Source organism: Trichosurus vulpecula, chromosome 1 (genome assembly GCF_011100635.1).
Source record: "Trichosurus vulpecula isolate mTriVul1 chromosome 1, mTriVul1.pri, whole genome shotgun sequence".
Taxonomy (NCBI): domain Eukaryota; kingdom Metazoa; phylum Chordata; class Mammalia; order Diprotodontia; family Phalangeridae; genus Trichosurus; species Trichosurus vulpecula.
Genome location: NC_050573.1, coordinates 74291847 through 74306519, shown reverse-complemented (window position 1 = coordinate 74306519; position 14673 = coordinate 74291847). Strand labels below are relative to the sequence as shown.

At 47.1% G+C, this 14673-nt stretch overlaps 1 protein-coding gene across 1 annotated transcript; it reads right to left on the bottom strand.

The window, feature by feature from the left end:
- Window positions 1–11645: 11645 nt before the first annotated feature.
- Window positions 11646–13461, bottom strand: PTGER1 (prostaglandin E receptor 1). The gene is given in 3 exon segments (XM_036741172.1): window positions 11646–11894; window positions 12483–13439; window positions 13441–13461. Coding segments are annotated over 3 exon segments (1227 nt in total).
- Window positions 13462–14673: the final 1212 nt, after the last annotated feature.

Genomic DNA, 14673 nt, shown 5'->3' with positions numbered 1-14673 from the left:
ACTTAACCATCTTTGACTCAGTTTCCTCATCTGTAAAATGAACTGGTGAAGGAAATGGCAAACCACCCCAGTATCTTTGCCAAGAAAACTCCAAATGGGTTCATGAAGTATCAGACATGACTGAAAAACAACAAAAAGGAAAAGAAGAAAAATTCTAGGCACAGTGTAACATTATCTAGATTTAAACAGCACTTCTTAGACTGTGGGTCTTGACCCCATGCGGAGTGGTTTGTTTTGGGGTTTTTTTTTTGTTTGTTTGTTTTTGGGGGGGGCAGGGCAGTTGGGATTAAGTGACTTGCCCAAGGTCACACAGCTAGTAAGTGTGTCAAGTGTCTGAGGCCAAATTTGAACTCAGGTCCTCCTGACTCCAGGGCCAGTGCTCTACTCACTGCGACACCTAGCTGCCCCCCCATATGGAGTTGTGAAAATTTTAACAACAGTAAAATGTTTCTGAATGCACCATGACCAAAAATTAATTAAAAATCAAGTGAGTAAATGAGTCCGAGGTGTTTCTGGCAGCACTTGTCCGAGTTGCATCACAAAACTTCACCGTAGCCTTCGTTCTGAACACAAAGCATGCTCACATGCCATTACACCACACGACACCAACAAATGCTGCCAAAACATGAAAAGGGATCTTGAGTGGAGAACGTTTAAGAAGCCCTGAAACTTAACAGATTTCAAAGACTAGAGAGGAAGGTTAGGAAAGAGCCCATGGCCTAAGATTCTACTGGGGAAGTCAGCCCAGGAGGAACAGGACACTCTCCTGAATGAGGAAGAAAAGAGAGAGTCATCTTAAGAGACTGTGTGAGTTCAAAGGGAACCCATCGACCACCTTAGGCTTTTTTAAGATGTGAAATAAGGGCAGGTAAGAAGATAAATGCAAACGCATGGCATGGTTTCATAAGAATGGAGTCAGCCAGTCAAGAAGAGTTTCTTAAATACCTACTATGTGCCAGGCACTATGTTAAGTGCTGGCGATAGGGGAACAGGCAAAAGATAGTCCACACCTCTAGGAACTTTTGATCTAATGTCAGCAATTCTGAAGTTCAGAATAAGCTGAGTCTGGCAAAGGTTGTGTTTTGGAGAAATAAGACCACTGCTCAGGGTGGAAGGAATAATGATAATCAACATCCTAGAGAAGGAAGAACCACTCCTTTCTCTTTCTTCCTTTCTTTCTTTCTTTCTTTCTTTCTTTCTTTCTTTCTTTCTTTCTTTCTTTCTTTCTTTCTTTCTTTCTTTCTTTCTTCCTTCCTTCTTCCTTCCTTCCTTCCTTCCTTCCTTCCTTCCTTCCTTCCTTCCTTTCTTTCTTTCTTTCTTTCTTTCTTTCTTTCTTTCTTTCTTTCTTCCTCCCTCCCTCCCTCCCTCCTTCCTTCCTTCCTTCCTTCCTTCCTTCCTTTCTTTCTTTCTTTCTTCCTCCTTCCTTCCTTTCTTTCTTTCTTTCTTTCTTTCTTTCTTTCTTTCTTTCTTTCTTCCTCCCTCCCTCCCTCCCTCCTTCCTTTCTTTCTTTCTTTCTTTCTTTCTTTCTTTCTTTCTTTCTTTCTTTCTTTCTTTCTTTCTTTCTTTCTTCCTCCTTCCTTCCTTCCTTCCTTCCTTTCTTTCTCCCTCCCTCCTTCCTTCCTTCCTTCCTTCCTTTCTTTCTTTCTTTCTTTCTTCCTCCTTCCTTCCTTTCTTTCTTTCTTTCTTTCTTTCTTCCTTCCTCCTTCCTTTCTTTCTTTCTTTCTTTCTTTCTTTCTTTCTTTCTTTCTTTCTTTCTTTCTTTCTTTCTTTCTTTCTTTCTTTCTTTCTTTCTTTCTTTCTTTCTTTCTTTCTTTCTTTCTTTCTTTCTTCCTCCTTCCTTTCTTTCTTTCTTTCTTCCTTCCTTCCTTCCTTCATTCCTTTCTCTCTCTCTCTCTCTCTCTCTCTCTCTCTCTCTCTCTCTCTCTCTCTTTCTCTTTCTTCCTTTGTTTTCTTTGCCAAGAAGGAGAGACTATGGACTAGAAAGGACAGAACAAAAATGGGCCTCAAGGAGGCAACACAGAACTTAAGTAGGAAGTCTGAGGCACCTGGTTTCCCCTGATTTCAGATCACTTTGTCCAGGTGAATTGCCTCTGAATACAAAGACCTGGCAGCTATGATTGCTGAACCATTGTTAAGAATGATGACACTTGGGGCAGCTAGGTGGCACAGTGAGTAGAGCACCCGCCCTGGAGTCAGGAGGACCTGAGTTCAAATTTGGCCTCAGATATTTGACACACTTACTAGTTGTGTGACCTTGGGCAAGTCACTTAACCCCAATTGTCCTGCCTTACCCCCTCCAAAAAACAAAAAGAAAAAAAATGATGATACTGATACCAATAATTAATATTTAAATAGTTTTAAGATTTGCAACACATTTTATATAGGTCATTTCACATGATCCTCACCACAACCATGGGAGGTAGGTATTTTTCTTATCCCCATTTATAGATGAGAAAACCGAGGATGAGAGAAATAAGTGACTTGCTCTGGGTCAACGTATCTGAGGCAGGATTTGAACCCAAGTCTTCTTGACTCTTAAGTCTAGCACCAGACCACTCTGCCATCTTGCTGATCTTTATAGAACAGGGAAAATAACACAGGAGTGAAGAAGCTAATCTAGATTTTCCAAAAAGGTAACACTGGAATCTGCAAGCTATAGGCCAGCAAGTTTAACTTAGATTCCTGGAAAAATTCTAAAACATGTTATTAAAGGGAGAGTTAGTGAATGTCTAGAAAAGGACGTGGTGATCACCCAGAGCCAGCACGGCTTCATCAAGGTCATTCCAGAATAGCCTCATTTCTTTTTATAGCAGTAGCTGGGAACACCATAGCCTTATAGCACACCTAGATTTTAGCCAATAATTTGATAAAGGCTTTTGTGCTCTTTGTGCAAAAGACAGATCAGAGTTCAATGATAGGGCAGACACAAGACAGGTCAAAGGGCCAAACCTGAAAAAAGTCATCGAAAGTTCATTATCAGATTGGAGGCCAGTCTGTACTGTTCTGCTGTTGAGCATTTTTGAACAATAAGTTGGATCGAGGCAGGAATCACATACTTATCACAATTACTGTGTGAGCTAGAGTTGGGCTTTTGTGGGATGGATTTTACGAATCCAAGAATTAAAAACAGAGGCATCTCAAGGTGAAAGTAGAAAGGAAAATTTATTACGATCCCGTGGGAAAGGGCCACCCAGACATTGAAAGGACTGGGGGTCCTCTCAGTGTCAGAGCGCAGTGGACACAGAAAATTGGGGTGTTTATATAGGTCCCTAACCGCAATTCCCCCTCCCAACATCATCGTTCCTCTCAGCTTGCAGACGTAAGCTTTGAGGGTACAATCTGGACACGATAAATCTATCCCAGGGACAATGGCAAGGAACAAACAGTATGGTTATTTTTGACAAGCAGGTGACGAACATGAACTTCCCACCATTCTTATTTCATTCTACTATCAACCTCAAGGTAGTAAATCTGTCTTAATGACAATGACAATGACGATTGAACAAACAGTTCAGTTATCGGTAATAGGCAGGAATTAGTTGTTAGTTACCTCATTTTCACATCTGTGGCTAAGACGGATATCCCCAGTACCCTTACACCTTGTCTCCCATCATTCATACCTAACTGGTCTTGCACGTCTACATTGCACCTGGTTTTCCTGCTTTTCATTCATTTTTCTGCTGAGCTGAGGGTCCCTTATCCTGGGGTCAGTACACAGGGGGGGAGCATCCTGTGTCCTATCCTTACTTTCAGAGGATTTTATGGTTGCTGACTTATTCACCTCAACCCTTCTTTCTTTCAGGCCTCTCGCCATTAGGTAAATACACAGGATGCGAGCATCCTGTGTCCTGTTCTTAACCTCGGGGGCTTTACAGTCACTAGTTTAGTTTACGGAGGGGAAAACATATAAGTAGAGAAATGGCTTTACAGAAAGGAAAATATCTAAGTAGAGAAATGGGACTCACTATCCTACTTATTTCTATTTATCTAATTTGTTCCCTTTTATGAGAGGTCTTCACTTGTCCCACACAGCTCCAACAACGTTATGGTGCAATGTTGGTCCCAACTTAAGAAGATGGGATAGCCATAAAATCTTTTATTAATAACCTCAAGTGGATTTGGGACCTCATTGATTTCGGATGTTCTCCCCATGATGTAGCTCGAAACTCATTTTGGTTTAAAAAAAAGAGTCAACAAAGTTGGAGCTGGAATCAGATCTGGATCTTCAATCTTGAGTTCTGGCTCTGCCATTTACTACCTGTGTGCCCTTGGGCAAAGCATTTATTAAATGCCTACTATGTGCAAGGTACTGTGCTAAGTGCCTTACAAATAAATATCTCATTTCATCTTCACAATAGCCCCAGGAAGTAAGTGCTATTATTATCCACATTTTACAGATGAAGAAACTGAGGCAGATAGGGGCTTAAGCGACTTGCCTAGCGTCACACAGCTAGACCTGTAAGACCTGTAAGTGTCTGAGGTTAGATATGAACCTGAGTTTTCCTGACTCCAAGTCCACTGCCCTAGCCACTGCTCTCCTTTTCTTGGCCTCTACTTCTTCATTTGTAAAATGAGAGGGTTATAAGATGTGACCTCTAAGATCCTTTTGTGACACGAGGAAAATAATAGCCTCTGCCTCGCAGAGCTGTTAGGAAGCTCTGATGAGCTAATCCTTGTGAAGTCTGTTGGTCAGAAAAAAAAGCATTGATTAAGAAAGGCAAGAATTAGGCCTTTCCCTCAAGGAGCTCTCATTCTGATAGGGGGGGAGGGGGTGCATGTAAATAACTGGGTATAGACAGAGGAGATGGAAGGCAATCTGAAAGGGGGTTTTGGCTACTGAGGGGTCTGGGAAAGGTCTCATGCAGAAGGTGATATTTGACCTGAGTCTTGACAAAATTCAGGAAACTAAGAGGTAGTGGTGAGGGGACAGAATGTTCCAGGACTGGGGGACAACTAGTGCAAAGATGCGGAGGTGGGAGGTAGAGTGTCCTGTTCGAGGAGCTGCAAGTAGGTCAGTGTCACTGGTTCTCAGAGTGAATAGAGAGAAGTCGAGTGTTAGAAGTCTGAAAAGGTAGAAGGGGCCCAGTTAAGAAGAGTTTTACATGCCAAACAAAGGACTTGATATTTAATCCTGGAGGTAATAGGGAGCCATGGGAGCTTACTGAGAAAGAGGGGTCTAACATGGCTAGAGCTAAGTCTTAGAAACATCACCATGGCTACTGAATGGAAAATAGAGTGGAGTAAAGAGACATGACCCAAGGAGATTAATTACAAGGCTGCTATCCAGGTGACAATGAGGACCTGCACCAGCATTGTGATTTTATGAAGGGGACACGTAGAAGATGTTGCAAAGTAAAAATGATCAAATTTACCAACAGATTTTATATGCAGAGTGAATGAGGGGAGGGGTCCTGGATAACAGCAAAGTTGTAAGCCTTGGTGTCTAGGAAGATGGCGGTACCCTCACTAGGAATAAGGAAGTTCAGAAGAGGATTGGGGTTGGGGGTGGGGTGGGGAGAAGATAATGAGATCCATTTGGGATATATTGATTTTTCGATGCTTATAGGACACCCAGTTTGCAAACCTTGAAGCACTATATACATATTAGACTGTATTATTATTACAAGAAAGGAGAACTGTTAGTCAATAGTTCCTTGGAAAAATATCTGGGGGTTTTGGTGACCGTAAAGTCAACACGAATCAGCAGTGTGATGGGGGCAACCAAGAAAGTTCATGTGATCTTCAGCTGCATTCAAAGAGATCTGACGCTCAAGGGAATCCTTACAATTATCAGTTGGAGAGAAGGTGATGACTTGAACTGGTATGGGGCATTCTCATCCAAGAGTTTTCTACATTAATGAAACCACATGTCCAGGCCTATAATGTCCATAAGGTCTTGGGAGGTGATGAGAGTCTGGCCGTTCTCTGCCCTAGTCAGGCTACAGCTGGAGCACTGAGGTCAGTTCTGGTTGCCACATCTGGGGAAGGACATTGAGAAGCTGGAGTGTATCCTGAAGAGGACAGTCAGAATGGTGAAAGGCCTTGAAATCTTGCCTTATGAGCTTTGGTTAAAGGATCAGGAAGTTAAGCCTTTAAAAAGACTTGGAAAGGTGGATGACCTAATAGGCAGGGTCAAAGGGTTGAAGAGCAGTCACCTTAAAAACATATTGGATTTATTCTGTTTTGCTCCAGAATATTTGCTCCAAATAAATATACACAAAGCAAATACTATACAGGATAAGTAGGAAACAATCAAGAGAGGGAAAACACTGTAATTAAGAAGGTCTAGGGAAGGCTTCCTGGAGAAGGTGGGATTTCAGCTGGGACTTAAGGAAGCCAGGAAGGCTAGTAGTCTGAGGGGAAGAGGGAGAGCAGTGGGGGATAGCCAGAGAAAATGGTCTAGGAGAAATGAGAAGTTACAAAGCAGCAAATTTGGGTTTGATACAAGGGAAAATTTCCTAACAGAGTCATCCTGGAATGGAAAAAGCTGCTTTGGAAATTCGTGGGCTCTTGTTGGAGATACTGTAAAGTGTACACTTGGAGATACTGTAAAGTATATATTTGTTGGAGAGACTGTAAAGTGCTCCTATGATCATGCTTAAAGTCAAAAGTGACCTTAGAGGTCATTCAGTCCAACCCCCTCATTTTCAGATGTGGATATAAAGGTCCAGAGAAGTTAACATTTGCCCTGGATCACACAGAACCAGGATCCCAGCCTAGGGGCACAAATTTCACATCCAATGCTTTTTATACTGTTGATTTTTTTTAACTAAAGTGGTTTTTGAACTACGTCATTGAAGGGAACATCCCAAATTGATGTCTGCTTGACTATGAGGCTTTCCATTGATTTCTATTAAATTTCATTTCTCTCCTAGCAAACCTTCTGTGCCTCAGGAAGGTGATTGTAGTTTGGGTATGGGTGAGTCTCCAAAACCCCTTCCAACTCTGAGATTGTCAATTTTAAGTCTTAAAGTCCTTAAATCCGACGGTGTAGGAAAGGGAGATTCTGGTGAGAGAAGCAGATGTGTGAAGGGCTGGGAAAGAAAGGGTTAAGAGGGTCTATTTGGAGAGAGGACTGTAAAAGGAGGGAGAGGCCAATGCATGAGTAGTTGTTGTTGTTCAGTGTTTTGGTCGTGTCTAACTATTCATGACCCCATTTGGGGTTTTCCTGGCAAAGATCCTAGACTGGTTTGCCATTTCCTTCTCCAGATCAGGAGAGGGAAATTAGAAGATTTGTGAGTGACCCTCATTTGGGGCCTCATCCCCTGGACCTCTGGTCTCCAAACTGGACTTTGCATTTCCGTTCTCCCCCTTCTCCCATGTATCCTCCACCTAGCTCCACCAAACACTTCTCTGACCACTCCATCCACCCTTTATTTTAAAATCTCTAGGGTCTCTCTATTGCCCTTAGGACAACCTACAAAATCTTCAGCCTATCACTGAAAACTCTTCTCAATGGGGCTCCCACCTGCCTCTCACTTCAATAAGCGTTTATTAAGCACCTACTATGTGCCAGGCACTGTGCTAAGCACTGAAGATACAAAAATAATCAAAATCTTCCTGTCCTCAAGGAGCTTACAGTCTAACCCGGGAGACAATATGCAAACAAATATATACAAAGAAAGCTACATACAGGATAAATAAAACAATCAGAAGGGGAAAAACATTGAAATGAAGAAGGGTTAGGGAGGCTTCCTGGAGAAGGTGGAATTTCAGCTGGAACTTAAAGGAAGCCAGGGAGGCCAGTAGTAGGAGTGGAGGAGGGAGAGCATTCCAGGCAGAGAAAATGCCCAGTGTCCATGTGTGGAACAGCCTGGAGACCAGAGTCACTGATCACAGAGCACCTGTTGGGGAGTAAGGTGTAAGAAGACTGGGAAGGTAAGAAGGGGCTGGGTCCTGAAGAGCTGTGAATGCCCAACAGAGCATTTTGTATTTGCTTCTGGAGGCAATGGGAGGTCCTGGGGTTGTTGGTTCTCATCACTGCCCTCCGTGCACTTTCTGTTACGGTTTATTCTGGCTTGTGGATTGTAGCTAGTATGAGACATTCCATCTTCATTCTTCCTCAGGTGCTTCTTCATGATGGGAATGTACCTCGCCTCAGTCTCAGAGGATACCCCGGGCTTCCTTCCAAATGCTGCTCAGGGACCATCTCCCTCCCACACCAGGCCTTTCTTGTATCTCCATGTTGGTGCTTTCCCAATCTGTGAATTACTTTGTATTTCTCATGAATTCCCTCCAAGTAAAAATACTATCAGCCAGCACTTACATAGCGCCTTAACATTTGCAAAGGACTTTAAAAGAATTGCATTGTTTTATCCTTATACCTCTGAGGGGTAGGTGCTATTGTTATCTCCATCTTACAGACTGAGACAAACAGAACGTAAGTGACTTGTCTGGGGTCTTCACGGCTAAGTGGTTGAGGCTAGAGGGTTGCTGCTGAGCCACCTAGCTGCCCTTGAGTAAGTAGAACAGAAGCTCCTTGAGGGCAGGGACTGTGTTTGTTTTTATATCACCAGAACTTAGCACTTAATAAGATGCAGCTAGGTGGTCCACTGGATAGAATGCTGGGACTGGAATCAGGAAGATCTGCGTTCAAATCCAGCCTCAGACACTAGCTACATGACCCTGGGCAAGTCACTTAACCTCTGTTTGCCTTAATCTACTGGAGAAGGATATGTCAAACTACTGCAGTACCTTTGCCAAGAACACCCCACGTACAGCATTGGTCTGGTATCGTCCATGAGCTTATGAAGAGTCGGACACAAAAGCACTTAATATATGTTTGTTGAACTGGATTGAATGAGGGAATAGGGCTGTGAATGGAGGGAGGAATATGAAGAAGAGGTTTATTGAGGTGCAGGGCTCAGAAGGGAAGGGTCACATGAAGGGAAAAGTCTGGGAAGGGGGGTGCTGTGAGGGGAGGGGTCAGTAAGTGGAAGGGGATGGGGGGAAGAGTCTAGGAAGGGAGGGGCTGTGAGGGGAGAGGTCCCGTATCCCACCATGCTCTTTCAACCTAGACATTTCCTAACTTGCCAGCCTCTTCACTCTATCCTTTTCACCTCTTGCTCTGGGAACTGCTTCTCAAAAGTACTTGTCAGCTGACTAGGACTATGTCACATTCATCTTTGTAAACCCTTGGTATTTAGTACGGTATTGGGCACATAGTAAGTGCTTATCAATGTGTCTTGTTTTCATTAATTCATCATGGAGGAGAAAGTTGTGAGGAGAGAGGCTGTGAGTCAGGTGATCCACTAGAATTTAAGAGCCTACTATGTGCTAAGAGCCTACTATTTGCTAAACATTCTGTTAACTCCTGAAGATATAAAGACAAATATAACACAACCCCAGAGCTTAAATTCATAGGGGAGACAACATGTACACATGGAAGGTAATTGACATTAGGGCAGGAGAGAGCATATCCATGACCAATTGCTTTCCCCATCTCCCAGCTGATGTAGTCACAGAAAGCAAAGGGCAGATTGCAGAGGAAATGAAGTATTAATATATTAGTGAAGATGCATCTACTCTCTGTCTCTCCTTACAAAGTGCAGAAATACTTCTGTGATTGAATTGGAAGAGATGTTTAGGACTGGCTGAAAATTGGTTATGTCCCTGGAGACCTTTAAATAGCTAACCCTGCCAGTCCCTGGAATCAGTCAGCGGAGAATTCAAGAGAAACTTTGGGTCAGGAGCAACTTTATGTAGTGTCCCCTTTATCTACACCAGAGGGCAGCAAGCTATGAGGAAGAGGGAATTTTTCTCTCTTCCCCTTCCCCCATCTGACATTCTGCTTAGTAATGGAGCTACTTACTCAGGAGAAAACACCCCATCCATCAGTTTTGGAGTTTATTTTAGGAGTTCAAGGAACAGTTGAGGGAGTTGAGAGACATGTTCCAGTCAGACAGAGATACAGAGAAGCAGTGACTGGAGGGAGAAAGCAGTTTTGAGGAATCTGACCAGAAGGCAGTAGAGAAGAGAGGAGCCCACCATGTGTTCAAGGCTGAACTAACCCTGTCAATCAAGAATTGAGCTGTGGAGACAACACCATGAAGAGAGAAAGGACATTGAGGCTTTGTAACCTTAGAGACATAAGCTGCCCTGGCTAATTGTGTTGACTGCCTCACTACTATGATACCCTGTGCCCAGTTTTCCCATTTTTTTTTTTTTTTGCGTATTCGTGGAAAGTGAACACAAAGGATTTTGTTTTTTGGCAGTGGAAATGTTTTCTGCTACTGTTCTTAACATGCCCTCTTAGTTAATGACTTTACTTTGAGCTGTTGTACCTACTGGCTGACTGTTCATGGGAAGCACACCAATGGGGGCTTGTGGTATACGACCCACAAAGGGCCCCAAGAACCCGTATAAGTAGTAGCCACCCTCCCTCTGTGAGGCTAAACGTTGTATATTCTGCCATCTTATACAGATGTCTGTTGGTACAAAATAAATAAAAAGCAGTTTGAGGAAAGGCTCTAGCAGTGAGGGAGACCAGCAAAGGTTTCAGGTAAGAGATGGCACCTGAACTTGGTTTTAAGAGGTGACAGAGAGGACTGGGAGGGGAGGGGCTGTGAAGGGAAGGACTAAGCAGGGAGCCAGGGCTGGGCTGGGAGTTGAGGCAAAGGGAAAGGAGGGCAGAGGTATTTCCTTTTTTTTTTCCTTTCTGCCTTAGACACAGCTTTGCCGCAGAGCAGGCTGGGAAGATCTGGGAGGGGTGGGCCGGTAGAGTTGTGCGCATGCTCCAAGTCGGCAGTGCCAGCTCTTCCCTCCCCCCACCCCCGTTTTCTTTTCCTTCCCCCTCCTCGGTTTGTGGTTGGGACTCGGCCTCTGGCTCGCTGTTGGACGCCCCACCCCTCCTGGTTGGATTTAGATCCTGGGCCGGGTTCCCTGGGGTTGCGGTTCACCCAGTACTGGGACGGGGGTGGGGTGGGAGTAGGAAAGGAGTTACGGACATGGGCTACGCGGCCCCCGAATCCTTTGGTAGGCTGTGTCGGATCATGTGCCTGCTGCCCTCATCTGGCCCCAGCTGGGAACACAAGCCCCTTGTGGCGCGGCTGAGGGTGCCTCTGTCTCCCCCTTGCGGTCGAAGCCGTCACTGCCGCCTCCCTGCTCCTCCGCCCCTCCCTGCCTTTTCCCGTCTCCTGCTCGCCTGGGCTCTGAGCTGGGCGAGCCACACTGTGTCAGAGGCTGCAAGGGAGGGACCTCACAGACCTTCGATGTTCAGGCTCTTGGTTTACTGGGAGGAGAACCTCATCATCCGATTAGTGGCAGGGAAACACACTCGTGGAATATGCAAAATACTTTATTTCTCTTGGGCTCCGCCCTGCGGACTACCCCTGCCCCATCTCCCTCCTGGCAGTGCCCGGAAGCCCCTCGTCAGCATGAGGCAAAAGCTGGAGTTACTCCCCCAGGGCTCTTGTTTGCAGCTCCCTTGTCCTCGTTCTGTATCTTCCCCCTTCACGTCTGGGCGGTTTTAATAGCCGACCGCCTCTTCAAGGTTCCGCGTTTTCGCCCCAGTCACTCTTAATTGCCCTCCCCACCTCCTCCAGGCCTTCCCTTGGTTGAAGCTTCCGGGCTCAGTGCTCTTTCTTTCTCAGTCCTGCCTTGCACAATCCAGCCTGGTCAATGCCCCTGGCCCAGAGAGAGGACCACTAGAAGCGGCCAATGGTGCTGTGCTGGGAGGTACGCAAGGAGCTAGCATCCCAGGCTCCCCTGGGCAGGCCCTTGGCTTCATGCCAGGGCGGGAAGAGGCGTAGCAGCTGGCGCAGAACAGCTTGGCGCAGCAGGATGTAGACCCAGGGGTCCAAGATCTGATTCCAGGAGGCCAAACGAACTGCTAGTAAGAGCAGGTGCTTCAAGTAGTCTGAACTCCAGCCTCCCACAGCAAGCACCACCAGCACCTGGGGAGGAAGGAGAGGGCAAGAAGGAAGGGGGAAATTATCATAGTCCCTGTTTTTCTTGTGATCCAAAGGGTTACTGGGCTTTTTCTTTACAACCACCTTATAAGATAGTGTACTCCCATTTTCCAGAAAAGGAAATTAAGGCTCAATGAGTTTAGATGACTTCTATCCCATGCATCCTTTAGGGAGCCTAGAATCAGGTTGGCAGGGGCACAGAGGAACGAGCCCAGTGAGAACACTGTGTCCAAACTGGGGAAAAGGAGCTTGGGGCTGGGAAGGGAAAAACCTACATTTTGGATTCTGAAAGATGGGGAATCAAGGGTTGGGATGTCCCTAGGGGTGAGAGGCCCAGGAATCTCTCATGGAAGGCATGTGGAGCAGTGGTCTGGAAATCAGATGGAATGAAATGACTGAGAATGTTGACTTAGGGGACAATGGAACTGATGGGGTCATGGGAGTAAATGTCCCAGGGTTTCTCCAGTCTCCAATCCTTCCTCCAGGGATTCCTTGCCCAAGGAAGCCTACTTGGGGGTATCTGTCAGGAGATGCCCGCACAAAGAAGGTCTGCCCCGGGACACAGCCACTCACCAGCAAAGGGCTCCAGCAGATGCAGGATACCACCATGATGCCCACCAGTTGGCCAACCATCTCCACGTCATGGGCCCGAGCTCGGCGTGGGGCAGGGGAGGAGTAAGAGGAGAAGGAAGATGAAGCTGAAGAGGATATGGAGCCACCACGTCCGCTACGGGTCACCCTGCGGCTACTCCCCTGGCGCCGCCGCCAACGTGCTCGGACTAGCGATAGTCCACTAAACATGTTGCACACCAGGGCAGCCAATAGAGAGGCCAGACCCAGGCCAGAGAAGAGTATTGCCAGGATGGTCTCACCCCATCCCCTTGGCTGGGCCAGCCCTATGAAGCACCAAGTTCCTGGATACTGCGGCTCATAGCGCCCCACATGCAGCAGGGGCAGGACAGCAATGCCTAAGGCAATGCTCCAAAACACCCCGAGTGCCAGGCGGGCTCGGGCAGCTGAGACCAGGCTGGCATGGAGCAGGGGTCGGGTCACTCCTATGCAACGCTCAATCGCCATCCCACAGCCCAGCAATAGTGGACACAGGCCAAAAAAGACCATGCAGGCCCCCATGAATTGGCAGGCAGGGCCGGCAGGAGTCGGATCTGTGGCATAGAGCCGCAGGACCAGGGCCCCTGGGATCACATGGCCAGCAAAGTCTGTGGCCACTAAGCTTGTGGCAAAGAGCAGGAAGGGGGCCCGAGTACGGCGGCGGCGGAATCGGATAAAGGCCCGAGCAAGGATAGCCAAAGCCAGGACATTAGAAACGGTGCCCAATGTCATGGAGAAAATAGGCATCACTGGGGATGAGGCTGGGTGGGCTTTTGAGCTGTTGGTCTCTGGGTATGTTGAGTTTTCCCCTTGGCAGCTGAGGTTGTATGATGGGCAAAGGGACATGTCAGGTGGCAGTGGATGTCTGAACAGAAGGAGAAAAGAGGAGAGAGGGAGGATGATAGCCAAATAGGGAGGTTGGCACTCCCTTTGCTGTCCCCATCCAGTCTCTTGTTCTTCATCCCTCTATACCCCACCACCCCTGCATCCCCCCAATTCTCCATCCTTCTTGCATAGTGCTCCCCCCAACTTTTCCTGTCTCCTGAGTCTTCATCTCTTCTCACTACCTCCCACCTACTCCCAAGCCCCACCCAGTGACATTATCCATTCTTCTCACTACCCCTACCCTTATTCAGGGCCCTTGAACCCCAAAGACCATGGCAGGTTTGCTTCTTCCCCTTGCAGGGTGGCATGGGGAGTGACCTTTGGCCTGGATCTGACCCCAGGTATCCCAAGAAGGACTAGGAGGAAAGGTACAGGGAACAGGTTCAGAGACACACAAAAGAAGTGGATGGTAGGTACAGGAACAGATAGAATGGGAAAGACATAGGACTGGGGGGGGGACAGATGAAGCTGGGTGAAAAGACGGAGGGAGGAGAATAAGGCATGGGCAGACAAGGACTGACGGATGGCTCAGTCAGAAAGGTCTGTGGGACAAACAAGAAGGCGCCAGGATAGGGAATAGGAGTTGACGGGGTGGGGATAGAGAGGAGGATCAGACACAAGTTGGTGGATAGAAAGATTAGGAGGGACAGACAGGGTGGGGGACAGCGGGAGATGACACATTGGCTTGGGGGTAGATGTGTGAGGGAATAGAAGGGGTTCTCCCTGCTCTGTACTCTTTTCCAGGCAGCCCCACCCTGAGCCCCTCAAGACACTGCTCCCGTATCTCCCAGGTAGGATGAGCTGGGGAACCCAGGCTCCTGGGGCGGCCCATTCTGGCCTCTTTTACCTGATGTTCCTCTTGTGGTCCTGGGCCCCAGGGACCCATCCCTCCAGGCTTCGCTCGGCAGCAGCACTTCTCAGCCTCAGCGCCCAGCTGCACTCTCCCCAAGGCCAGTAGCTCTCCAGGGCCCCGGCTCACTGAGCTCAGGGGGGCGGCTCCTTTGCTCCCTCCCGCCCCCATCCCGCCTCCAGCAGCCAAGAGCCGCTCCTCCTGCGCCACCCTAACCCCCTATCACCCCTCATCCCTCCCCCCAACCTGAATGAGGTTGAGAGGGAAGCCTGCCTATTAGCATCTCCAAGCACTGATCCCCCTCCCCTTCTTTATTTAATACAGCACCACCCAGCTTTCTTCCTGGGAGCCAGGGGCCATGAGAAGGAGGTACTTAGTTTCTAGGTAGGTGTAGGGTGGGGCCCTGGCAGAAATAGGGGG